Source organism: Kogia breviceps, chromosome 19 (assembly GCF_026419965.1).
Source record: "Kogia breviceps isolate mKogBre1 chromosome 19, mKogBre1 haplotype 1, whole genome shotgun sequence".
Lineage (NCBI taxonomy): Eukaryota > Metazoa > Chordata > Mammalia > Artiodactyla > Physeteridae > Kogia > Kogia breviceps.
In genome coordinates, this window is record NC_081328.1 from 39,637,241 (window position 1) to 39,663,560 (window position 26,320).

The following is a 26,320-nucleotide window of genomic DNA, read 5'->3' on the forward strand; positions in this document are numbered from 1 at the left end:
TGAAGATGGAGGTATGGGGTCATGAGTCCAGAATGTGGGTGGCCTCTAGAAGCTAAGGATGACCTCTGGCCGACAGCCAGCAAGGAGACAGAGAGCTTAGTCCTAGGAGTGCAAGGAACAATTCGGACAACATGAAATGAGCTTGGAAACAGATTCATCCCCAGAGCCTCCAAGAAGGAACACAGCCCTGCCCTGCTGGCACCTTGATTTTGGTCTTATGAGACCCGAAAAAAGAAACCAGTTGAGTCAACTTGGACTTCTGACCTACAGAACTGTGAGATAATAAATGGGTGTAGTTTTAAGCCACTAGATTTGTGACAATTTGTTATGGCAGCAATAGAAAACAAATAGAATAAGGTTTTGAAGTCCCCTTGATAACCCCAGGAGGTAGGTACTATTATTATCCCAGTTTTACAGATGAGGAGATGAAAGTACAGTGAGAAAAGGCTCTGAGAAAGTCTGCAGGTGTGGCCCTTCAGAACAGTCATACTTGGTGGACGTGTTTGCTACCAAGTTTATTTCCAGGTGAAAAGCACATTTACAAAACATATTTTGTACAATCAAGTCTTTACTGCCCGCACACACTGGGGGGCTAAGGAAGACCTAGTCCTTCCAACAGCTATAAACAGTCCTAGATAATGAGTTTATGAAAAACACTTTCTCTTCCTTCAGCAAATAAAATTATTTATGAATCTGTACAGTTCAGCAATAGGGAGCAAAGGGGAAAAAAAATTACCTCAAGGAAAGCAAACAGCTCCTTTCCTGGTGGGATCCATCATCTTACAGACATGAAATATGCATATCAGAGATCTTATATTTCAAGAGGAATGGGTTACATATCAGAGCTACAACAATAAACATTTTATTTGTCACTAATGGGGAATCAGAAGATCCTCTTTGGACACCAGAATTCTTGAAAAGATTCTGCTGTTTCAGAGCACATCAGCGCTAAGAAATTCTTTAGAAGTCCAGCAACTATAGCCCAGACTTTTGGAGATCAGGGTCAGCAAGACTCCCCTCTCCTCTAATTAACCCTCAAATTTCATATTATACCCATTACCGCCTCTGGATTTCCTCCCCGATGCTCCACTCCAACACTTGAGAGCTGTCCAAGGACTGTTCTGATTTTAAGTCATGGCACAGATCCCCATGTACTCACCTTCCATTGAAGAATCTGACTCCTGGACTTTAAGAACACAAGGGTTTTGAGAAACAAATTTAGGGAAAGCAGCTATTCTCCTGAGACCAACCACTCTGTGCCTCCAGCTCAAAGCCGACAGTCCCAGGACGAGGAATAAGGCTGATAAATAATGAATCAGCATACTGCTCAATTGGTGGGGTTTAAATGGTTTTAAATTCTTTTCAGGTGAAAAATTACCACAATTTTGTGCTCATGGCAGATTTCAAAGGGAGACTTGAAGCAGAAAATCTTTAAGGGACACTTGCAGAGCCAGAAGTTCTTTTCAGGCTGATGTACATAAAATATTTAGGAATCAGGGCTGTGGAAGGACTGAAGAGGGCTTTCCCTGGGCCTGGAAAAAGGTCATTTCTTAAGCTCATTCTTGAGGTCCTGCAGAGATGGGCCCTATCCCCTGTACACATGGCTGGCTGGAATCAATAGCAGCTCTGGGAGACCTGGGATATCAGGTAGGTGTCCAGCTCCTGACACTGGTAGAGGGCTACGCTGTCCAATACCCACTCTCGGGTCACCACAGGTGCTTCACACATCTGCCCGGTGACTGGGGACAGAGAACACAAGCAGAGATTAGTGTCAATTCACATTTCCCCACACCAGACTCTAGTCAATCTACTCGGGGCAACTGGTTGGATGAGTTCTTAGAGTGACTTAGGCAGGAGCAATGTCACTGATCTTCAGCAGTGCTTCAGGACATAGAACCTTACTCAAAAGCCTGAGGACTGACTGCTGGTGGAAGCCTAAAGCCTCTGGCAACTTTATTAACAGGAGCTCCAATCTCTTAAAGGAAAAGTCACCAGAGAGAGCAACATAGCATTGCAATTTAATGACGGGGAAACATGTTTGCCATGTCTTACGTGAAAAAGCAAAGCAGTATGATGAGCATGATCACATTTGTATAAAATACATGTGTGTACATACATACACACCCAGGCCTGGAAGAATTTTCTGGTGATCATCTCCAAGTGGTGGGATTGCTGGGATTATTTTGTTGTGTTTGTGCTCATTTATATTTTATGTGATGAATTTTCATATTTAAGCACCCGCCACCGTGGAAACAGTTCATGCACTACTTTTATAATGCAAAATAAACAACAAAAAAGTTTTAAAAGGACATTTTAGCCATTCATTCGTTCACTCAACAAATATTTATTGAGCACCTAGAATGTGCTGAGAACTATGTTAATCAAGCACTGGGTGACCTGTGTTGAATCAAACTCTTCCCACCCCATATGACGCAGGTACATGCCTATGGCCTTCCGGAACCCCACACAGGTGCACCATCCACTCCAGTTGATCTGAACAGGACATTTAGACCTAAAATCACCACAGTAATCTGCACACTTAACCTGGGCCCTCTACCCCATACTCCTCTGGATGAAGGCTTACAGCAAGACTCACCACTGAAGTCACCACCTTCTGTCCAGGCATCCGGCTGCACGACCACAACTGGTTGAGTGCCCTGCACCCCCAGAAAGGAAAACAGCATTGAGTGTATCACAGCAGGACTTGTACGACAGTCACGTCACCATTTCTTGATAGTTTGCTGAAGCAGACTACTCTGGGGGCAACCACACAAAGGAGGGGGAAGGGCACATGTCAAAAAGGAAGGGTCAGAGGGAAAGAGCCTTCCCTGGGTCTGTTTAATATTTGTAGCTCTCAAGTCTTTACTTATCCGTTACAGATGGAGTCTTCTGGCACAGGTACGTGGTCAGAGAAGGGTCAGGGTGAAGTGAGGCTTCTAAGGCTACACTGGGGGGTTCAAAGGGACTGAAAGGTGCTGCCTTTTGCTCAATCTCAGGACAGAATATTGTGTCCTCCCCCGACAGGGCACCAAACACTTACCTGGCTGAGGGTGAATGATGAGGGCTCCTTCACCACAGAAGCCCCACACAGATGCACCATCCACTCTAGTTGATCTAAATAAGACATTTAGACCTGAAATCACCACAGTAATCTACATATTTAACTGGGCTCTCTACCCCACACTCCTCTGGATGAAGGCTTACAGCAAGACTTCTCAGTGGGAGAGTCCCTGTTTCTCTGCTCCAAAGGGACGGAAAGGGCTTAAACTACAAATTCTAAGTCAATTTGTTACGGATATGCTACCTATTTTGGTTATCAGTCCTCATAAGGCCACTTGGTAGATAAGGTCTGAAAGTCAAATGAAACACTTGGAAAGAAAGAAAAAAAAAAAATCGAAGATCTCATTTCCATTAATTTGCTAAACTGCTGTCTAAGACACTGTGAAAAAATACCTACCTGCCATCCCTCCTTCCTTGCCTAATTCTGTGTTGGTAATTGATAATCACAGCCACTGACAGCACCATACTTGGTGGTAATTACTGTAAATGTCAAGAGATGGGAAGATAATTCATTCAGTCAAGAAAAAAATACAAGTCATCCTGGACAGAGCCTCAGCACATCAGTGGGGAAAGTCTATATGCTGAGCTGGAATCAAATCACTTGAAAAAATCAGAAGAGATCTTAGAGATGTTCCACTTGGACCTGGAAAAGCAGCAGAACTGACCACTGGGTGGCTCCTGGTCACCTCTGGGTTCTCTTTACCATCAGCCCATTTCTGAGGATTGCTGAGGTGCTCCTGTTTGGCTGAGTGAACCGAGGTCAATTAACTTACCTCCAAAATGACAGCTGCTAGAGACCCTTGTTTTCATTATACCGAAGTACAAAAACCCTGAGAAAGCTTTGAGTGGCACTTGGAAATTTCATGAACACCCAATCAATAACCAATAAAGACAGAAGCAAAATTACTTTGCCACGTTCTCTTGCTGCCACTCATCTGTCCCTGACCAGATGCCAAGGCTGACTTCGGGGGAGTAAGAGGACCTGATCCTGGAGGCAGAAGTGGGTACAGAGGCAAAGGTTTGAAAAAGAACGAACCAAATCTAGACACACCCCAGGGCCTCAGTGCCTCACAACTTCCGAGCTGAGCCACACAGCACTCCTCAACATAACATCACATTCAGTGTCAAATTTAATTAGAAAATGTTCATCAAGAGTCTTCCTCTGCTCTGGGCCTATGTGGGGCCCCAGGCCCACAGGGCTTATGCAGCTGTTGTGCTTTCATCTCTGTATCAAATGAAGATGGTTTAGGAGGAGCAGAATTCTTTCTTGACATTTACAAACCCAGAAGGTATATTCTCCCTAACTTATTATTTCTCCCCTTTCTTAGAGCAAAGGGCAGTAGGAGCAGCTCTACCCCACTGAGCACAGAACATATTGTGTCCTAGATCCTAACTCTTCACTGCCTTCTAGCTCTTGAGAAGGGGCACAGGGCTAGTTTTTTTTGCCATGGGCTAATATTTTGCTGCAGTTTTGTCTGATGAGTGGTAGAGAAATAGAATAACCTCTGGAATATCTCACCCATGAGGGAACCCCCATTAAGATGATGACGTAGGGGAAAGGCTGGTGCCAGATTCAGCAGTTCTCCCAGTCTCTTACCTGTGGGCATATTGGTAAAGGGTCCATAGCAACAGATTTCTAAGCCCTTGAAGATCTGGGAGAAGAGAGGGACAGAGGGGTGGAGAGAAAGAAACATTAGTTATAAAAGATACGGGTTTTTATAAAAAGCAATATAGAGACTCTCAAAAATGAAGAACTTTGCTTTTTTAAAAACAATTTTAAAATTTTTATTGGATTATAGTTGATTTACAGTGTTGTATTAAGTTTCAGGTGTACAGCAAAGCGAAACAGTTACACATTTACATATATCCACTTTTTTTAAAGATTCTTTTCCCATATAGGCCACTAGAGAGTATTGAGTAGAGTTCCCAGGGCTATACAGCAGGTTCTTATTAGTTGTCTATTTTATATATAGTGTGTATATGTCAGTCTCAATTTCCCAATTTATCCTTCCCCCGACTTATCCCCTGGTAACCATATTTGTTTTCTACATCTGTGACTACTTCTGTTTTGTAAATAGTTCATTTGTACCCCCCCCTTTTTTTACGATTCTACATATAAGCGATATCATAAGAACTTTCCTTTTCTTTTCTTTACCACCTGATAATTTCTGCTGCTACTTCCCAGAGACAATCAGCCCAATGTCCAAAACACTGATGGATTTTAGACTTTTTTTCATGTGTGTATGTATTTGATCTACTCTATAGTCATTCTTTGTCATTCAAGGGCTGGGCATCCCACCTTGCCACCAATCAGGTCCAGGCTCTTCCCTGATGACCTCTGCAGGTAATTTTACTTCTCGTTAGAGACAAGAAGAAAAAAGTGGGTCCTCCTTTATGTTTAATAAAAGGCTTGGATGACAAGAGATTCAAACTAACAGCTGAAGTTAGGTGTTTATCCAGATTTGATATATACATCAATACTAACCCTGACCCTAACTGGCAGAGAGGTCTATGTTTATGTGTACCTGCTCCTTTTCTCCTGGTCCCAGAACATCTGTCCTGCCTTCACACTGCTCTACGAATGGCCCTTGTTCCTTCAGCAACCTAGGTCATTTTTAATCTAGAAGGGAAGCCTGGTTCTGCCTCTCCTCACTGAGCTTACTGCCTAATTTCCAGGAGACACAGATCACACTGCACCTTGCAGGTACCTCTTCCACTTACAGTGCTCAACAGACTGTCCAAAAGAACTTTCTGTTTTGGTGGAAATATTCTATATTTGCTTTAAGAAGGTGGCCATGAGTCACATGTGGCTAATGAGCACTTGAAATGTGGTTAGGGTGAGTGAGGAACTAAACTTCCTATTTTATTTGATTTTAGGTAATTACACTGTAAACAGCTTTGTGGCTGGTGGCTACTCTGTTGGACAGGCAAATTCTTACACATGATTTGGCACCAATTCTTAGGGAAGGACTTGGGTATCATTTCAAAGAACAAATCGAAATTTCTGTCAGTTGGCTGCATACATACCATTTAGGTAACCTTTGTTCTCTTGACCCTCTTTCTTTCTCCCCATTCCACTAAAATGAAAATTGTCTAGGCCTAGAACTCACCTCCCTTTAAATAAGAGAGACTGGGGTAGAGAAAAATCAGGAAGCTAAAAACACATGATGGCCTTTTAGGAAATGCCCACTCCTCCTACCACCACCCCATTTCAATCTCAGTCAGAGGAACAAGGACAGACAGCAGGACAAGTCTGTTTCTGTTGTAAGTGACAGCCTCCATCTGTGCCATTCTCACTATCTGTATGAATAAAATGCATCTCCAACCTGTTGGCAGGATCTAGATGCTCATAATGCTAAAAGTTCTCCCCAGGTGGCCAGCTGGAGCCAAATGTTGACACAAAAAGTACAAAAGATTAGGAATTTAAAAAAAAATTTATTTATTTTTGGCTGCGTTGAGTCTTCATTGCTGCGCAGGCTTTTCTCTGGTTGCAGCGAGCGGGGGCTACTCTTCGTTGTGGTGCATGGGCTTCTCATTGCGGTGGCTTCTCTTGTTGCGGGGCAGGGGCTCTAGGCACGCGGGCTACCATAGTTGTGGCAGGTGGGCTCAGTAGTTGTGGCTTGTAGGCTCTAGAGCTCAGGCTCAGTAGTTGTGGTGCACGGGCTTAGTTGCTCCACAGCATGTGGGATCTTCCCAGACCAGGGCTCGAACCCGTGTCCCCTGCACTGGCAAGTAGATTCTTAACCACTGTGCCACCAGGGAAGCCCAAGATTAGGAATTTTTACATCCAGGCTGACACTCACTGATGAGGATGTCTAGTTATGAGATTAGAAATTTGAAGTTTCACCTCTACAAATACATTTATCTTCCACAAGAAAACACTACAGTGACACATGGTGCCTTCAGAATGACACTACTTTGACCAGGCACGTTCCACAACTGCCACCCTAAATTCAGGGCAAAACTCCAAATGCTGGAATTTCCTTTCAAGGAGGGAAGAATCTGGTGCTGATTCTGCCTTGTATCCACTGGAATAAAACATATGACTGGCTCACACAGAGCTCCCCTCAGGTGCAGGCAGAAGGAGAAACAGGGCCAGCAGCTTTTCTTGGCATCTGGAAGTTACTTGACAGGATCAGAGGGTGAGGATGGGCTGACCCCAAGGGTTCAGAGCTCCAGGGCTTGATTTGTGATCATCTCCCAAAGCAGTTTTCCTTAGAAAATCACCTCTGCTGGTTCTCTCTCAAGTTCTATAAAGGAACAGGAGGTGCTCCGTATGTGGATGTTCTGACATGCCCAGTGGTACACACTTGAAAAAGGAAGAAATGCAGACCAGGAGCATAAGCACTCAGCCAGTGACCCAAGAGCAGCCAGCTCAGGCCTGACAGGCTGGTGTGAAATCTTGCCTGGATTTCTCCTTGAGAGAACGACATAATTTTGGCTACATCATCTGTTACAGTATGATCTGGGGAAGAAAGTCACTGCATCTTCCTGGGCCTCTAGTCTTTCATTTGTAAAGTTGTTAGAATAATCAATTTTTCTCCTGTGTGAAAACTTCTATAATGTGCCAGGAAACTATGGTATTGCCATTAAGAGCTCAGATTCTGGAGGAAGATTGGTTCTAGTTGGGTTCACAACTAGCTGTGTGAGCTTGGGCAATTTACTCAACCTCTTTTTTTTTTTTTTTTTTTTTTTTTGTGGCACGCGGGCCTCTCACCATCGCGGCCTCTCCCGTTGCAGAGCACAGGCTCCGGACGCGCAGGCCCAGCGGGCATGGGTCACGGGCCCTGCCGCTCCGCGGCATGCGGGATCCCCCCGGACCGGGGCACGAACCCGCGTCCCCTGCATCGGCAGGCGGACTCCCAACCGCTGCGCCACCAGAGAAGCCCTACTCAACCTCTTTGAGCCTTAATTTTCTCATCTATAAAATAGGCATAATTAAAGTACACGCTTCCCAGGGTTGTTGTAAAATTGTTAATTAGTTAAGATAGGGTCGAGTGTTTGGAGCAGTCCCTGGATATAGGGAACATTACACAGATGTCAACTATTGATTATCAATCACTTTCTCTTCTGTGCTTCCACAGACAGCCTGGGTACATCCCCCTCACAGCACTTACCACACTGCTATAGAGAAAGACACCACCGTGAAGTACAAAGAGCAAAGGTTTTAGATTCACATCTGTCTCAAATCCCAGCTCTGCCATTTGTCAGCTAAGATTTGCACCCTAGAATGAAACCCAAATTATATAACTTCTCTAAACCTCTAAGCTCCTTCATTCATAAATCGGATAATAGAGTTGGCCCACTGGCCTACTGTATCCAACAAGTTCTGCATCCACAGATTCAAACTGCCAAAGGAAAATATTTGAAAAATAAAAAATTTTCTTCCAGAAAGTTCCCAAAAGCAAAACTTGAATCTTCTTTTTGGCAACTATTCACATAGCATTTATACTGTACTAGGTCTTAGAAGTAATCTAGAGTTGATTTAAAGTATATGGGAGGATGTTACATGCAAATGCTATACCATTTTATAAAAGGGACCTGAGCATCTTTGGATTTTGGTATCTGCAGGGGGTCCTGGTACCAATCCCCCAAGGGTACTGAGGAATGACTGTATTTATTTCCTCTGCTGGGCCGAGAGAACTAAAAAAACCTATATGAATGCACCTACTTGGTATTCTAGCAGTGTAAGGGGCCATCTTGTAAGGCCCCTTACAAGATGAATGAGACCATCTCCATGAAGTGGGCAGGAATGCAGAGGGGTGGGTAGGTTTTTTGCCAACATGGGGGAGGAGGGCTTTACCTTCCTGTCCTGGGATTCTCTTGCTCGCTTTGGGCCTTGATGGTTTCTTCCATTGACAACATCGCCTCTGACTTCAAAATCATGCTGAAAGAAACCAAGCCCAAACCACAGGGGTCAGAGAAAGAGAAGCCTCCTTCAATGGAAACGGAGGAGATATGTCATATTTAAGGAATCAAATATTGCCAGGCAGTTTTGAACCCTACCTCCCCCCAAATCATCTTTTCTGGTGGACTGCATGAAATGACCAGCATCTCAGCTGCTGAAATCAATTCATTGAAGCAAATCTTTGTGGGCACAAACTAACAATTGGCTTTTCACCTCACTGGGACTTAACATATTTTAATTTGCAACATCTATCTCCTCTCAGAACATTCACTTAGCATTTAAACTGCTAATACTGTGTTGTTATAAAGATAACTGGAGAATTCCTGATCTCTTAAATCACCGTGTGTTACCATCTAAAGAAATAAGGGCTTCTCAGATTTCCATTGAGAGATTTACAGTTAATGAAACCAATATAATAAAATATACATTTAATACTGAAGAAAGTAAGAGGCTTTTCATAATCACTATTTGGACTGGTCAAGGCTGGGGGAATAAAGAAAAATAGGAAGAAAAAAAAGAAGAATAGGATTAGGGAGGTTAGAGGTTTGGGGAGAATTCTGGGGAAGAATGCTTAGAAACAATTCTTACTAAAACTCAGATTGCAGGGGAGACCACATCTGTTGCCAAGAGAATTATGAAGAATAATAAAGTCATGGATATAACCACAGGTTGTTATTAGGTGAAAGAGCTCTTAATATTTCCTAGTCACGTGAGCGAGAAGAGTCTAGTGATAAACACGTCATCTATTTGAAGATGACCCTCAAATTTATAGCCCTGATTGTACCCCTGTGCCTACTAACCTCTCTACCCGGAGGTCTCATATAAATCCCCAAATCCATGCACCTAAAACAGAGCTCTTGATTCTACTCCTGCCTCCTGCTCTCCGGCCTCCCAGGATGCTCCTCCCCCATGTCTTCCTTATCTAATTAACATCACTAACATCCACTTCATTGTTCAGGCCAAAAATCTAAGCGTTACCCCAATTCCTGTCTTTACCTAATCTTCCAATTTAACCTATTAGTAAGTCTTATCTTCCAAACATCTCAAACCAAACTCTTCTTACCATCTCCAGGTCTCATTACTCTATGAGTAAAATTCAAATTCCTTATCACGACTTACACCAAATCCTACCTGATCTGGCCCTTGTCTATGACCTTCTCCAACCCCTTGTCTAACCTATCTGCCTACATATGATTCACCAATTACAACTCTCGAGCTATACTGGCCTGTTTTTCTTTAATAAACCAAGCTTATTCCCATCTTAGGACCTTTATGCTTGCTGCTACTCTGCCTATAACATTTGTTCCCTACATTTTTCTTTTTTGCTGTTTTCTTTTTTAAAAAAATTTATTTATTATTTTTATTTATTTATTTTTTAAATTTTTGGCTGTATTAGGTCTTTGTTGCTGCACGCGGGCTTTCTCTAGTTGTGGAGAACAGGTGCTACTCTTCATTGCAGTGTGCAGGCTTCTCTTGTTGCAGAGCATGGGCTCTAGGTTCGTGGGCTCAGTAGTTGTGGCACATGGACTCAGTAGCTCCATGGCATGTGGGATCTTCCCAGACCAGGGCTCGAACCCGTGTCACCTGCAATGGCAGGTGGACTCTCAATCACTGCGCCACCAGGGAAGCCCCCTACATTTTTCAAGGCCAATTCTTTCTTGTCTTTTAGGTTTCATCTCAAGCTTTTCAGAAAGCCTTCTTGGGTCTCCTTACCTAAATAGTCAACCTGTGTCCCCAGTCAACCGCCAGTCTGTTGTTCTGTATATTTCTTCATAGTGTTTATTGGTATTTTAAACACATCTTTATTTATTATGCATCTCCCCTCCACAAAACATGAATCCCACCACAGCAGGGACCTATCAGTCTTATTTACTGCTGTATCCCTGGTGCCCAGCACATAGTAGGCTCCCAATAATATAAGTCACTGAATGAAAGCTAAAACCAACAGAAACATCAATTAATTAATTATGAATATGCTGAATAGTGCATAATAGTTTAAAACTGCTTTTCCTAATTTTATTTTGCCTGATCTGTTGTCACCAGCAGCTCTAAGATGGCTGTTCTAAAATTATTCCTCCTCCTACGCTCTATCTTATTTACCTCTCACTGTTCTCAGTATCAAAGAGTAAAATCTCTTTGAAGGAATCGGATTTCTAAACAGATACATTTGCATGTTAATATGAAGGATTCTTTTCAACTGTGAAAGAGTTTTCTACAAAGGTGTATGCATGTAAGATTTAGGTGGGCCTGGGCTTCCCTGGTGGTGCAGTGGTTGAGAGTCCGCCTGCCGAGGCAGGGGACGCGAGTTCGTGCCCCGGTCCGGGAAGATCCCACATGGTGTGGAGCGGCTGGGCCCGTGAGCCATGGCCGCTGAGCCTGCACGTCCGGAGCCTGTGCTCCGCAACGGGAGAGGCCACAGCAGTGAGGCCCGCATACCACAAAAAAAAAAAAAAAAAAAAAAAAAAAAAGATTTAGGTGGGCCTGTTTCTCTCTAGTTGTGGCACTCAGGCTCACTAGTTGTGGCACACAGGCTTAGTTGCCCCGCCGCATGTGGGATCTTAGTTCCCCAACCAGGGATTGAACCTGCATCCCCTGCACTGGAAGGTGGATTCTTAACCACTGGACCACCCGGGAAGTCCCTGCTCGCATAACTCTTGATGATCCACATCATCAAGGAAAATCTTCAGAAAGTAGTGCAAGGCAGGAAGCAGATAAATTTTCGTGACTTAGTATGACTCAATGGCACCAAGTCTTTCTGATTAGTTTGTAAAACAGAGTACCTACCTCATCCAGAATCTTTCTTTCTTTAATAGACTCAGTCACCCCTAAAGAGATCACAGAAAAAGGTCACACAAGAGCAGAAGACCTACTTTCATGGGGGTAGATGGTAAAGTGATTCACATAAAAGTGTGGGAGAAATAACACTGAATAGAGGTCCTCTCTCTATAAAGCCACAGCTCCTTAATAGATTTCCTTTTGGAGACACTGTGGTTACTTAATTTAAACATTATAAAAGTGCCTGCTACACATGGATTTCTGCCTACAATTAAATAAATCCCTAGTTCACATGTTAACATTACCAGGAGCAGATTAGGTCCTATTAGTTATAAAAAGAAATACATTTTCCCCCACATCACCAGCTATCTGAACAAAGAGCTATGCATTAAAGATAAAGCTAGTTTAGTGTTACCACTAAAGACCTTTTCGTAATTCAGATTCAGCATCAGCAAAAATCTTAGGTGTTAAAATGTTAGGTGTCAAAATGCAATTCTGAGGTGTTAAAGGGAGCAGGGGAGAAATTATATGGTACTTACAAAAATAGCTAACTACCCATTTTCCTCCTGCAATTCCCAGAAAATATTTCAGTGTCCGTTCACACACAAACTCAGCATCTGCAGAATGGAAAACATCCAAAGGATTAGAAGTTGAAAATAAAATCAGGAAGGGCTGCCATAAGAAGCTAAAGCACCCCAGCTCCTTATGCTACTTGAGATCAATCTGGATTGATGATTCCAACACCTCTGGTGATAGACTCAGAGGCTGGAAGCACCCCTAATTCTAACCAGCAGGTGTGGATCTTTGGAAGTCTGGAGAAGGCTGATATGAAGTTAAGTCCACAGGAAATGTCTGCCCTATCTTCTAGATGCGAAGGCCAGCTAAAGATGTCTGTCATTGTGCTCAAGGAATTACCCATGTCGGTAGTATTGATACACATGGAACGGGAAGATCTATTTTACTGGATGACGATATGTGAAAGGAAAAGAAAACAGTATTGTTGAAATCTTAAATTTGAAATGTCAATGTAAGTGATGAATTGTCACCCCCAGAACTTCTACTTGGAGAATCCTAACCCCCAATTCTTAATTCCCCTGCAAGGCAGAAGAACAAAGTATTTTCATAGTTTTTCTCCTTTCGACGTATTTCAGAAAGCAGTAGCTGAAGAATCACTTCTGCTTATTTTTTAGTGTTTTAAAGGCCCGTTTGAAGGACTAAGCAAACTCAGGAAAGAACACTTAGTTTTAAACAGGAGAACTGTATTTAACTAAATCCTAAACACAGCAGGCCATCTGCCAGTAGTAGCAACAGCCATTCTCCCTAACCGAATTCTTCACAAATTAAAAAAAATCTTTTCTCTTTCTTCACAATTTTTAAAGCTCTTTGTTTAACTGTTGTGAAGGTTGACTTAATAATATGCTTTAAACTCAGAAATCTTAGCTCATTTTTAGCTTAAAAGTAGCAAATGTATTGCCTTTGAGTTTAAACACTGAACTACTTTAGATTTAATTTGCATTTTAAAGTTTTCTTTTCACCTATCAGCAGCTTTGATCCAAATCCATAGCTTAAGATATATTCCAGTTTAATGACATTCATCTCTAAAACAGTTTAGTTCATGGTAACTGGTTTTGGCATCGGATTCCTGTGAGCATTATCCTCTGACCCTGTAGTATGATCTTTACACAGCAGAAACCTAAGCTCTTAGAGGTTCTAAGGCAGCATGTCCCTGCCAAGGAGTCTGGACCCTATGCTCAAGAACCTTCAGCTGTATGAACAGAAACACCCTGGAGAGGACCATAGAGTCCATTTTGTTAGGAAGGTTTTAAGAGTTGAGCTTCAGTCTGCATCTTCTGTGTGCCATAGGCACACAGTCTTTGCTTTCTGGAGCCCATGAGTGAACCTAACTCCTCCTCCAGACAACTCTTCAGATATTTTCAAGACACTTGTCTTGTTCCCTTAAGTCTTCCCATTCCTTCATTTGTCCTTCAAATGACATTGTTTTGAATTCCTTTTCCCCATTCTCTTCATCTACCTCTGGATAAACACTCTCCCGTTGTCAGGGACCAGCATGAAAAGAAAGCATGCTGCTCAAAACAAGAGCACACACCCTCCAGGTGTTCGCTCCAGTGGGGGTGGGGTGGGGTGTCGGGATCGTCACCTCACTTGCTGGACATTAGGCTTGTATCAGTAAGGCCCAATTTCAAATGAGCTTTGTTAGCAGTCCTGAAATGTTTACTCAGATTTAGCTTACAGTCAACTAAAAGCCTCTGAGGTTTCCCTTGTCATCACACAAGTCATACTTAAGATTTAAAAAGGGGAAGGTGTAGGACAAATGAATTTTCCCCTTCACTCTTTTCTTTTTCATATGCTAGGCTATCTCAGAGCTGATAACTGGACTTGTTTCCTATAAAAGTCTCAACCACACTCAAACTAGGAGTTGGAGTGGAGTGAGGACATGGAGCTAGGGTTCCCAACCACCCAGATTTTGAGTGAAGACTCACTTCTGCTCATTCCCCTCTTTGCCCCATTTGTTCCTCCAGGACTCGGGCTCTGCCTTCCCAGAATGCCCTCACACAGTGTAGTCCAGGCAGGGTGGACTAGGAGGAGTGATTCATCGTTCTGGCTCACCACTCTCCAATCTTAACCCAAAATAAACGGGGGTCAGGAAATAGCAAAACTATTATTTTTCTTTCATCAAGCAATAACTGATTGACTACTGGAAGACGGTCGGTCACCCATGCTATGCTTAACAAACACGCCCATTTCTTCAGGTAGTTTTATGCAACAGATGCAGCATACTCTGTAAAGGTTCTTGGTGTACCTGTTTTCATAATGACATGAGTAGTCTCTTCAGTAATTAGATTAGTTAAAGTGACGTGATGTTTTCTGGCAAACTTGTGCACAAGCACCTGAAAGCAAATCAAATATTACATTGTAATAAATTACATCTAGAACACAGCTTGAGTATTAGTTATCCCAGCTTTGAACCTCCATTTTTCTGACAAAAGGTACATCCTTTTTATTCTAATATGAAGTTTCAAAATAAACAGTAATTTAATAAAAATTATGTACAAATCAGAGGAAGAAACTCTAAAACAGTCTGTGCTAACTGACATGGAATTATAACCAAGGATTCAAAATAATATTAACTTTCCTTTTAATAACAGATATCATTTGATTCCCTAAGACAGTTTCTTTGCAGGGTGACACCCTACTATACTATAATTTAGATTTATCAGCCTACACTTTATAAGCTGAGAGGTAACTTGCCTATACAGAAAGTTATGCTGAGATATGTGGCTTAAGAACTAGATTCAACCTGCTGACAGTTTCAAAACGTTCAAGTCAAGATGCTTCTAAAGGTCAGTACAAAAACTATCAATTCCTCTTAAGGTTCTAGAAGGATTGGAAGAACTCATATTCTTCCCAAAAGAAATCCGGAGCCTTCTAGCTATTATCTATCAACCAAATAAAAAATCAATAGGCAGTAAAAGAAATTAACCAGATCCATTATAGACACATTTGACATAATCAGCAGCTACTGCTTGGTAAATTACTTTGTTTACCAAGGGCCATCATTTTCTAGCCATCACCACCCACGCCAGTATTTATGTGCCCCACGAGATTGCAATGGAGGGTGGGCTGTCTTTCTTTCATGCTGCCTCACTCCATACTGCCACAGGGCACTGAAAAAGGCAAGCTGGAGAAGCTAATGACATCCTCCCCCTTTTGCCACTGCCCTTTGCCAGCATCATTAGCAATCCTGAACTGATTAATTGCTGAAATCCCAGCCTTGAAACAGCGTTCAGTTAGAAGAGCAACTGCTGAAAAGATCATCTTAATATGGGCTTCGGAATTAATCATGTGTAATACAGTCAGCAGCTTTCATAATAAATTTACCACACTTCGGCAAGTCTGAATAGAGCTGAAAAGTTTTCTTCTTTGCTTGTTTACAGACAATATGTACCCAAGCCACTTAGAGTCTCATTTGCAGTTCAGGATTGCCCATGGCAAGAAAGATTAGATCATTTTAGCCTTCTCCGGAAAAGCTGATCTCACAAAACAAAGGAATAAGGAATGCTAATTTTCAGTGAATAAATGGGAATTTTAGATGTGTTGGCAAAAGATCAAGAGCAATATAAACAGACATAGCTATGAATTTTTAGAGCAAATAGCTGTTCTGGGCACATGGCTGTGAGATGAGAATTCTGGCATTACTGATGAGAATTTTTCATTGTATCTACTAGGGCAGATACAGCTTACTTTGCCCTTTTAGTAGTGGGACACATCTGGTCACAGAGGTCATGCTGAGCTGCTAACCTATAGAGAAGCTAGGATGAAAAATGGTTTCTATTCCAGGAAGGATATATTAAGAAAGATACTTAAGAATGACTGAATCATTTCTCAGTGTGCAATAAATAGCATCCACTATTGAATCTGTTTGAAACTCTGGTGTGGTATCATGGTTTTAAAGAAATCTTCACTCAATTAATGATTAATTGTGATTAATTAAGGGGAGATAAATTTCCTATGATGTCTGAAATCTATGCTCAATCCAAGTAGAAACAACGTTTCAGTGGTCTTAATATTTTAATGGGTATTTTTCCACAGCACAAAACAATTCCTGTTTCTAGCAGGAGATGTCAAAATCCTAACAGGGATGGGTTATTGTAGGGTAGAACTGACAGGGCAAGCTATTGGATAACAGTGTTACACGCCAGGATAAAGATAAATAAACACTGGAGAAATGCCACTATCTGGCCATGTACTTGGAACCAGTTTAAATTTAGTTAATCATGCTGGTAAGTTCACTCAGATGTGAACAAAAGTGGGGATAAGATGCCTTCTGGGGAGTAGAGCTATACCTCCTTGCTTTTTTAGATAGAAAATTAAAATTAAAAAGCTCTGTATTATACTCAAAACCATAACCTTTCTGCTAATATTTAATAATTATTTCCTTTACTAAATACATACAAAATAATCCATGCTATAGCTTTATCTAGGTACAAGTTTTCACAAATTAGTAGTGGAAATTAAATTACATAGTAATGAGCTTGTTTGCCAGATTTCTTCCTATAGGTTATTCACAGCTAGTACCTATTTAAAGCCATTGTGGTATGTTAATGAAGGCTCAGTCATTAGGGAAATACATATGGATACACTCACAAATTCTTTTGGGGTCAAGCCTGATGCCACCATAGAAATTCTTCTGTTGCCTCTTTGTGTTGAAGATATAAACTCTGGCTTCTCCCTGCTCACACCTTCTTCCCTCACATTATACCCTGCAGTATTAGTAGTATGAGCAGCAGCCAGACTCCTGGAAGATTCTATTTGAAATTGGGGTAATTTCAGTGCAGAGGCGGAGGGTGGCATGCTGCAAACATGAGCTGGCTCTGGGGCTCCGTCTTCAGAGGGATCAGACTCAGGGTCATCAGAGAAGAGGCTGATTCCAGATTCTAGGTAAGGGGTTCCCTCTGAAAGGAATGAGGAAAGAAATGTAATCTATATGACAGTGAATTTTGAATTATAACATCTAGTCTCTGCTAAGAATTAAAAAGACAGATTAAGTTAGGTTAAGAGAAAAATGGGTACATTAATAACACTGTTGGTAGATGTGCAAAGCAGCTTAACTTTTCTAAAGGAAATTTGGCATTATGTAGCAACAGCCTTGTGTGTTTATACTTGCAGGCAACAATTCTAGTTTTAGAAATGTATCCTAAGGACATAAAAGAGGTCTGTAAAAGTGTAGTCATAGGAATGTTCACTGCAACATTGTTTATAACAGTAAGGTTTTAGAAACTAAATGTACAATGAGATTAAATAAATTATGCCACATCCATTCCAATGAACTACTCTTCACCTATTACATTTAATTACAATAAAATGGAGAAATGCACACACTCATGTTTGTTGTAGCATTATTCACAACAGCCAAGAGGTGGAAGCAACCCAAATGTCTATCATTGGATAAATGGATGAAGAAGATGTGAGATATGTATATATCTATATCTATCTACACACACAATGGTTTTTAAAAAGCTACAAACATGGATGAACCTTGAGGACAGTATGCTATATGAAAAAAGTCAGTCACAAAAGGACAAATACTGTATGATTCCACTTACATGAATTATCTAGAGTATCTAAACTCTTAGAAAGTAGAATGCTGACTCCCAGGGGATAAGGGGAGGAGGAAACGGGGAGTTGCTATTTAATGGGTACAGAATTTCAGTTTTACAGGATGAACAAATTTTAGAGATCTATTGCACAATAATGGGAGTATACTTAACATCACTGAGCTCTTAAAAATGGCTGAGGTAAATTTTATGTTTTTTTACCACTATTAAAAATAAAATTAAAAATTAAAAAAAGATACCATTGATTTTTAAGATGCTACCCTATTTCAGTTTTAACATGAAATATGTTTGCATCTTAGATATTAAATGCAATATTATAAGAAAGCCTGCTTTCTATAATTTCTGTCATTTATCAGTTTAGTTCTTAGGGGATGGTTTTGATTCAAATGTATACTTTAATAAATTTTTATTTTATATTGGAGTAGAGTTGATTTACAATGTTGTATTAGTTTCAGGTGTATAGCAAAGTGATTCAGTTATACTCAAATGTATACTTTAATCTTTGGGCTGCTTCTGAATATTTTGGCACTTCTTATATCACTGAAACTTTAAAAAGAAACACCAAATACAAATAGTTGAATAAATACAATCAAAATGATTTTTGTTTCTTCATGCATGATATCATTAACTTTTTCACTTAATAAATCATCAGATATCATTACCAAATTAAAAACAGACCATCCCTGAAACATTTCAGAAAATGTCACTCCATCAGCAAGTAAGCACAGCTAAGTAGAATGTATGAGATTCCTAAATGACCCTAGTGAACATGGCCAAAAACATTTACATGTCTAAGAACACCTTTTATGATAATGTGTTTTTCAGGATTAATTTAAAACTTTCTTTACTGGGCTTCCCTGGTGGAGCAGTGGTTAAGAATCCGCCTGCTGATGCAGGTGACACAGGTTCCTGCCCCGGTCCGAGAAGATCCCACATGCCGCGGAGTGGCTGGACCCGTGAGCCATGGTCACTGAGCCTGTGCGTCCGGAGCCTGTGCTCCGCAGCGGGAGAGGCCACAGCAGTGAGAGGCCCGTGTACCGCAAAAAAAAAACCCCAAAAAACAAAACTTTCTTTACTGATTAAAACCTTGATTTACAAGCCATAAAACACACTGTTCAGTTACAGTGATTTATAAGGCATAAAATATATAGCAATTTATATTCATTAATTCATAAAACAAGAGCTTACTTTAGAGATCTGACTCATTTTTCAATAAAGGTCAAGCCTAAAACTTTACCCTAGGGCCCTAGAACTCTTATCGAACAGTCGAAGTAAAATATTTAGAGAGCGCCAAGACTCTCCCATCCTCAAAACTGTTAGAGTTAAACCAATATAGACTGATTAAGACCGGCAATAATGTTCAACTTGGATTAACATTCAAGCTATTTTTCTAATGGGTTTAAGTATAACAGATGCATTCATGATAGACTACCACATTTGAAAGCTGATTCATCAGAATATCTTTAGGTTAAGACTCGGAGTAAAATAAAAGTGTTTTCTCCATCAGAGCAGATGAAATATTACCTAGATCTTGTCTTGGCAAATACGACTGCTCCATTAAATCTTGGGCCTCAGACTCAGTCAGCCGTTGCTCTTCCACGTCAACAACCTCAAGCTCCTTTTGAGGTGGGCAGTTTCTGTTCTGAAGACTCCTTGAGAGGCTGTGCATATACCAACTATTATCTGACAACTGCGATTTAGAAGGGGAAGACCTAGAAAAAAGGATGAAAGGAGAAAACAATCACTGTAGCTTGTGAAAGGACTAATCATACTTCCCAGGCAGCCAAGGCATAAGTGAAAGAGCTCACTGTCAGAGATCGGGGATGACTAGCAAGAGAGAACGCGAGAGATGGCTAGGAGTCTGGATTCACGATGTCTGCCAACATGTCAGGGCTGACATATAACATCTCTCCTTAGGGTCTGGTCTGAGGCAGTGTATCTCCTAGCTGTTTAAAAGCATGTCAGCAAATTTCACCAAATTATTCACTGCCACTCACTCAAATTCTATACACTATTTCAAATGAATGTATGAGAATCAGCTCTCTCATGAAAATAAGTTGATTCATTTTGACATTGCTACACTCATTCTTTCTATCCAATTTTAGCAGAACTCATAGAATCATCCCTACCTCCTACCTTTTCGATGGCTAAAGTCATTCTAAAAATAAAAGCCAGCTATAACATATTATTAGAAGAGCATATGCACACAGTAATTCCTCTACTCTTTCAGGTGTTTAGAACTTTGCTGAATAACATACTTATCAACAGATTTAAAGGACCTCAGAGATCAGATAACTGATTCAAACAATTATTGGGTATTTAGTATGAGTCAGGCACTAAAGCTAGGCTCCATGGATTAAAGATGAGCAAGATCTGAACTATTCCTCAAGCAATCTAGCAGAGGAAGTTCAATCAATGTGTAGGTTTTTTGATAGAAGTCTCTATAGGGTATACTGGGGTGGGGGAGGAGGAAGAGGAATATTTCATCTGAATATTAAACAGGTAGTTAGCTCAATCGGTTAAAGCACAGCAATGAGGTCATTACCTCTAATCATGGGCCTATGGAGGTCAAATCTTTTCATTCTCTATCACAGCCATCAGGCCATTATCACACCCTCAAAAATATATCCTCAATCCAATCCAAGACACTTGGAAAAGATGGTGTGATTAGATTATTGGCAACTTGTCACTATTCCCAGAGAGATAAGTGAAAATATACATACACTTGGTAGAAATTCAATAAATATGAATTCCTTTTCCTTTCTAGAGTCATGAGATGTGTGACTCTATCAGTTCTGAGACTCTATCCTGAACTATCAATTTGGAATAATAGTACAGAACTTGTCCTTTTACTTTCACTGTGTTTTTATAAAGATCAAATGAAGAAGTAGATAAAGTATTTTTAAAACTGTGAAGTGTTACACAGTCTTGTATCAATAGTGATGTGAACAACATCCCTGGAAGATATTCTGAATATTTACTAGGGTAAATCAATAGCTAAACTTTTTCTAGGAAGGCAAAAACTTCAATTAGGGCAAGGGCGGCCTTGGAGAAGTCTACCATCAGCCTCCAGGCCTGTTGAGGCTTTAGATCTGTTTTTTATTCTGACCTTGAAAAGGGACAGATCTACTGTGCATTTCTCATGTTGTAGCTCATGCCTTGTACAGGTCCAAAGAGCCTACATACAATTAAACAAAAGAAGTGTCCTAGGGCAGTGAGAGGTTAGATATGTCTGTGTACAAAAAACTAGAGAAAGTATGGTGAAAAAAAATTAACACTAAGTTTCATGTAAGTACAGGTGTTACTTAACTACCAAACTTGACATTTATTACTTCTTACCTTTCCATTCTTGGTTCTTTATTTTTACTGGTGGAACAATCCAGAGATACTTGAAACTTGTCAGCAGAAAGGCTTTCTGGATTCTGGCTTATAGGATATTCACTACTTTTCTCTGAAGTTAATACTGCTTTAAATGGAATGAGAAAACAAAGAAATCTACTTTACCGCTTTGTCCTGATGGTGATAATTCAGGTGAGAATATCAATTTTTTTCAAAAGCAGCAATCTGTGACAATCAAATTGTTTTTTTAAAAAAGTATTTATTTATTTATTCTTGGCTGAGTTCAGTCTTTGTTGCTGCACACGGGCTTTCTCTAGTTGCAGCACAGGCTCGGTAGCTGTGGCACCCGGGCTTAGTTGCTCCGCGGAATGTGGGATCTTCCCAGATCAGGGCTTGAACCCGTGTCCCTTACATTGGCAGGCGAATTCTTAACCACTGCACCACCAGGGAAGTCCCAATCAGATTGGTTTTTAAACAGGTATATCAGACAGAATTCTATAAACACAAGTGTTACAGTACCAAATGGAACTCAATGACTAAAAAATAATAGCAACAATAAAAGGAACATTTTAAAACTGGGTAAATAAAGATACCCAGCTGAGACAAGCCTGAAAAAATAATATATTTTTTGGCCCTGAATGATAAGGACGTAAGAATAGGAAATGAATTTTTATCTCTGCAGCAAACTAAATTATACTAAAATCACCTCAGACAATAGGGAAGAGAAAGTACTGGAAAGCACAAAGCACACTCCCTTTTCCATCCCTATTGCCTCCACATCAAAGACTGTATAGGGCTTTAGCAAGATGAGCGGCCTCCGCCTAGCTGCTGCTGCTGCAGCCAGCACCTCGGTGAAGACCATTTTTAATCGGGACACGAATGAGGCTAAGCGAAGGCTGCGTGAGCTCTACCACGCCTGATATCGGGAGGTGCCGAACACTATGCATTTATTCCAGCTAGACATCTTTGTGAAACAGGGATGGGATACAGTCCGAGAAATGTTTATGAAGAATGCCCACGTCATAGACCCCACGGTGGCTGATCTTCTGGTCATTAAGGGAAAGATGGAAATGGAAGAAACAAAGTGTGGAAGCAGCGGACACAGGTCATGTGGTTTTTCCATGAAACAGAAGCACCAAGGCCGAAGGATTTCCTGTCCAAGTTCTATGTTGGGCATAACCCGTGAAATCACTCAATGGAAAGGTGCATGTTGATATTTAAATATTTTAGAGCACAAATAAACTCAATATATGATTTTTCAAAAGACTGTATAGGATGGGGTTTTGAGTTTTTGCATGTGTGTGGAAATGAGGGAGGGGTCAGATGAGAAAGAAAAAAAGAGGTGACATTTTGCTTCACATTTTCAATTACTAAGAAAATAATAAACCGAAAAACTAATACAAACAAAAACACAAGGTGCCGACTGATAAGGAACCTGGAAGTAATACATGGAACTAATGATGAACTGGCACAAGAAAGGAAAAAACACAGAACAGACCCAAGGCAAAATTCTGGCACGTTAGTACATCCTTTTTATTTATTAATTCCTCCAAATGTATTAGTGTGCCACTGCTTTCTAGGAAGTGGCTTAAAGGCAGAAATATTTAAAAAGCAAAATCAAATACTTAAAAATTACAAATGCCTTCTATCCATTACAAAGTCACTGATGACTATAATTTATTTTGAGCTTTTATTAGAAAAGCCAAAATCCATAAATAAAGGCAGAAAAATTTAAACAAAGGGCTGTATTAATTAAACTATGTTTTTAAGACACTGGGTAGCCTGGGGGGAAATAATCATTGATTTCCTGAGTTAATCCTCAAATACATTATTTATAGTTTCCTTTATAGTCTTCTTTTCTGGACCTGTGAGTTTCTAGGAACACAAGAACTCTGCCTGGAGCTACTGTAAGGTGCTGAAACAAAGAAGGGTCTAACCATGAACCAGTAGGTTTTTCTTCCAATTAGAATGTAAAGTTTTTAATATAGGCATCATTTCCCCCCTAAATACTAGGTGATCACTGATAAAAGGTAATGTGCAATGTCTAAGGAATCACACCAAACAGAATTAATTATTTTTTTAATTAAAAGAAAACTTATTGAAGTATAGTTGATTTACAATGTTGTGTTAGTTTTTGGTGTACAGCAAAGTGACAGAATGAACTATTGGAAAGGGCTTTTTTATTTTTTTAAGTGAAAGGGTGGGGAGGGAAAGACCTCAGACACAAAAACAGATATTAAAAAGTCATTCCATCACCTGGACATTTAACATACAAGTTCCTCTTTTCACTACAATGGGGCCCAAGCTACAAAGAAAATAAGCTAACGTGAGTTAGGATTCAATAACTCAACAGTACCTAAAAAATACCGGGAAAAACTTTTCTGCTCTTCTTTTTCCTTAATCCTTATTTCATAGATGCAGTGACCCAGAGCCCAAGTACTGGAACGGTGCTGTAGTTCCCCCTCAAATCATTCCTTTATCTGTGGGTCTTAAAATGTTACATTCTTCATGGGTAGGGAATATGGGCCAGACCAGACATTTAATAAATTTACTGACTGCCTGTTAGGTGCTAATAAGCATTGTTGAAAAGTATTGGGAAGAATCAAAGAGAAAGGCATTGAAAAGGAGGAAAGAGATATTGAGAAATGATAAACTATAAGCTTTCAGGAATGAACGTACCGTAGGGCAGAAAAGCTCAGATGTGTCTGAAAATCATTTCAGCTGTAATGGACTACGACGTTACAAATGCTAATGTTTGCTTTATGAATGACAGGTAATTCAGGAGGAAAAAAACAAAACAAAAATAAAAACAAAGTGCCTGATATGAAATAGCTTTACCTGCAGAGGGAGGTACACATCATTCATAATGGGTAAGAATACACGTTTGCACAAAAATATTATGCAGGCTTGGGAATGACCCTTAGGTAAACAGTAGGGCAGATCTAGGCTGACGGCAGGACATTTGATGTAAAGATCCTGGAAAAGGAGCTTTCATCATCATTAAGAATACGGATTCTTAAAAAATAAAAACTGGTGAAATATGATTAAGTCTAGAGTTTCACTCATTACTAGTAATGTGCCAATGTTGGTTTCTTCGTTCTGACAAAAGTACGATGGTAATGTAAGATGACAACATTAGGGGAAACTGAAACTAGGTAAGGGGTAGAGTTCCTGTAGGAACTCTCTGTACTATCATTGCTGCTTTTCTGTAAACCTAAAGTTATTCAAAAATAAAACATTTATTTAAAGAATAAGTCATTTTAGTATAGCCGAAGGTAAACAAAACTCCTTTTCCCAGGATTAAGAAGTTTGCTTGAATTTCAGTTAGACTCACACCAATTTAAGAGGGAAAAAGGCACAATACTTGAGCTATTAAGTTGATGCTCAAAATGTTTCAGAAATAAAACCACAAAATTCCAGAATCCATACCCAGAAATTTTCTTTCAGTAACTCTAGAGTGGGCTTCAGAGTTTTAATCATGTGAATTAAAATATTTATCGAGTGCCTACTGTGTTCCAGGCTCAGGTGTAAGGGTTCTCTGCCCAGATGGAGCCTACATTCTAGTGGGAGGTAAGGAGGAACTCTAAACAATATGCAGAATAAATTAGATATTGTTAAAAGTTAAGGGCCTTCGCTGGTGGCACAGTGGTTAAGAATCCGCCTGGCAATGCAGGGGACACAGGTTCAAGCCCTGGTCTGGAAAGATCCCACAAGCTGTGGAGCAACTAAGCCCATGTGCCACAACTACTGAGCCTGTGCGCCGCAACTACTGAAGCCTGTGCGCCTACAGCCTGTGCTCTGCAACAAGAGAAGCCGTTGCAATGTGAAGCCCGCACCCCAACAAAGAGTAGCCTCCGCTCACCACAACTAGAGAAAGCCCGAGTGCAGCAACGAAGACCCAACACAGCCAAAAATAAATTTAAAAAAAAAAAAAAAAGGTTAATAAGGGCTATGAAAAAACGTAACAGTATAACAGGGTAAAGTGGGGCCGGAAAAGTCAGAGACTTAAAAATTACAATAAAAAATATCGTGGTTATAGGTGATCTCCTTGAGAAGTAGCATTTGAGCAATTTGAACAACATATTCAAGTTGTGCAAATATAAGTGGCCATGGCAGACACTCTCTGTGGAGTTGGAAGAGGGGACACTTTTTTTTAATGGAGAAATTCTCATAAGCCTCTCCTCCCTCCTCTCAACATTTACCCACCTACCTCAAAACTCTGAGGATGTTATAATTTCATGAGAAAGTAGACCAATGAGTTAAGTTTACCACAAAGGATAGAGTAAAAGCTCTTTCATAAAAAAAAAAAATGTTTTATGTAGAAATTCAGAGGAAATTTTCAGTTTTTCAAATCCATAGTAAAATAGAATATATAAAAGTATAGCACTTATGAAAAAAAAAGCCACAAAGAAACATTTTGTGTACAGATCTTCAGGAAAAAATAGACTACCCCCCCCAACAAAGATGAGATAGTAGATTCACACACATATTCAAAGCCAGACAATAACATTTTATATCTGATGCATTAAAATTGAAAGTCTAGTCTGTTTTTAGATTGAAGGTGGTGAAAGCACCAACGAGAATTGTGATGGTGACGAGACTTGGGGCTACATTATCTGGGAAATGAACTAAATGAAGATAGTTACAAAGAATGCATTTAAGGAAATACATTTTTGAACCACTGCCATAGCAACAGAGTTCCTAGCTTCTCATGCATGAGCTACTTACTGTTTCTCTCTGAACATAAAAACACTACAAGGCACACTCCAGGACCAACGCCACTCTCCTGAATAATTAAGAGTAGAGTTCCTAGAAAGACTCAAAGGAAGGCCCTTTGGCCCCCTGTAGGCCTGAGGAAGGGAGAAGAAGAAGGGACTTTAACAATAAGTTAGCTGGGTAGCTAGCACTCCGGGAGTGCTAGTTCCCAAGCACCAGCTCCCTCCTGGAACCCAGGCCTATGCCTAGCCTCTCACTGCGTGTCTGTGTATTTGCCCCTGTTTAAAACCCTGCCTGATGTGTTGTCTTTCACAGGCTTTTTCCAGTTAAAACTCAGATTTTCATCTCACTTTCCTTCCTTTATGCCAGGTTATTTCTCAGCTCA

The 26,320-nt window shown here is 40.5% G+C and overlaps 1 protein-coding gene and 1 pseudogene across 2 annotated transcripts in view; one reads left to right on the forward strand and one right to left on the reverse strand.

Annotated features, from left to right (window-relative positions):
• Positions 1 to 497: 497 nt before the first annotated feature.
• The window catches only part of BRCA1 (BRCA1 DNA repair associated), a 60,469-nt gene continuing 34,646 nt past the window's right edge, over positions 498 to 26,320 (reverse strand). Inside the window, exons 13-23 of one of the 2 annotated variants that reach the window (XM_067020706.1) lie at positions 21,220 to 21,346; positions 19,405 to 19,592; positions 16,910 to 17,217; positions 14,565 to 14,652; positions 12,283 to 12,360; positions 11,753 to 11,793; positions 8,864 to 8,947; positions 4,658 to 4,712; positions 3,041 to 3,114; positions 2,597 to 2,657; positions 498 to 1,739 (exon numbers count right to left, since the gene is read on the reverse strand). In XM_067020706.1, the coding sequence (XP_066876807.1) occupies positions 1,615 to 1,739; positions 2,597 to 2,657; positions 3,041 to 3,114; positions 4,658 to 4,712; positions 8,864 to 8,947; positions 11,753 to 11,793; positions 12,283 to 12,360; positions 14,565 to 14,652; positions 16,910 to 17,217; positions 19,405 to 19,592; positions 21,220 to 21,346 (1,229 nt within the window). In that variant the 3' untranslated portion in view covers positions 498 to 1,614. The remainder of the gene's footprint in view (positions 1,740 to 2,596; positions 2,658 to 3,040; positions 3,115 to 4,657; positions 4,713 to 8,863; positions 8,948 to 11,752; positions 11,794 to 12,282; positions 12,361 to 14,564; positions 14,653 to 16,909; positions 17,218 to 19,404; positions 19,593 to 21,219; positions 21,347 to 26,320) is intronic. The other variant, XM_067020707.1, reaches the window with a different exon arrangement.
• LOC131746285 (NADH dehydrogenase [ubiquinone] 1 alpha subcomplex subunit 6 pseudogene) lies at positions 22,026 to 22,405 on the forward strand (annotated as a pseudogene).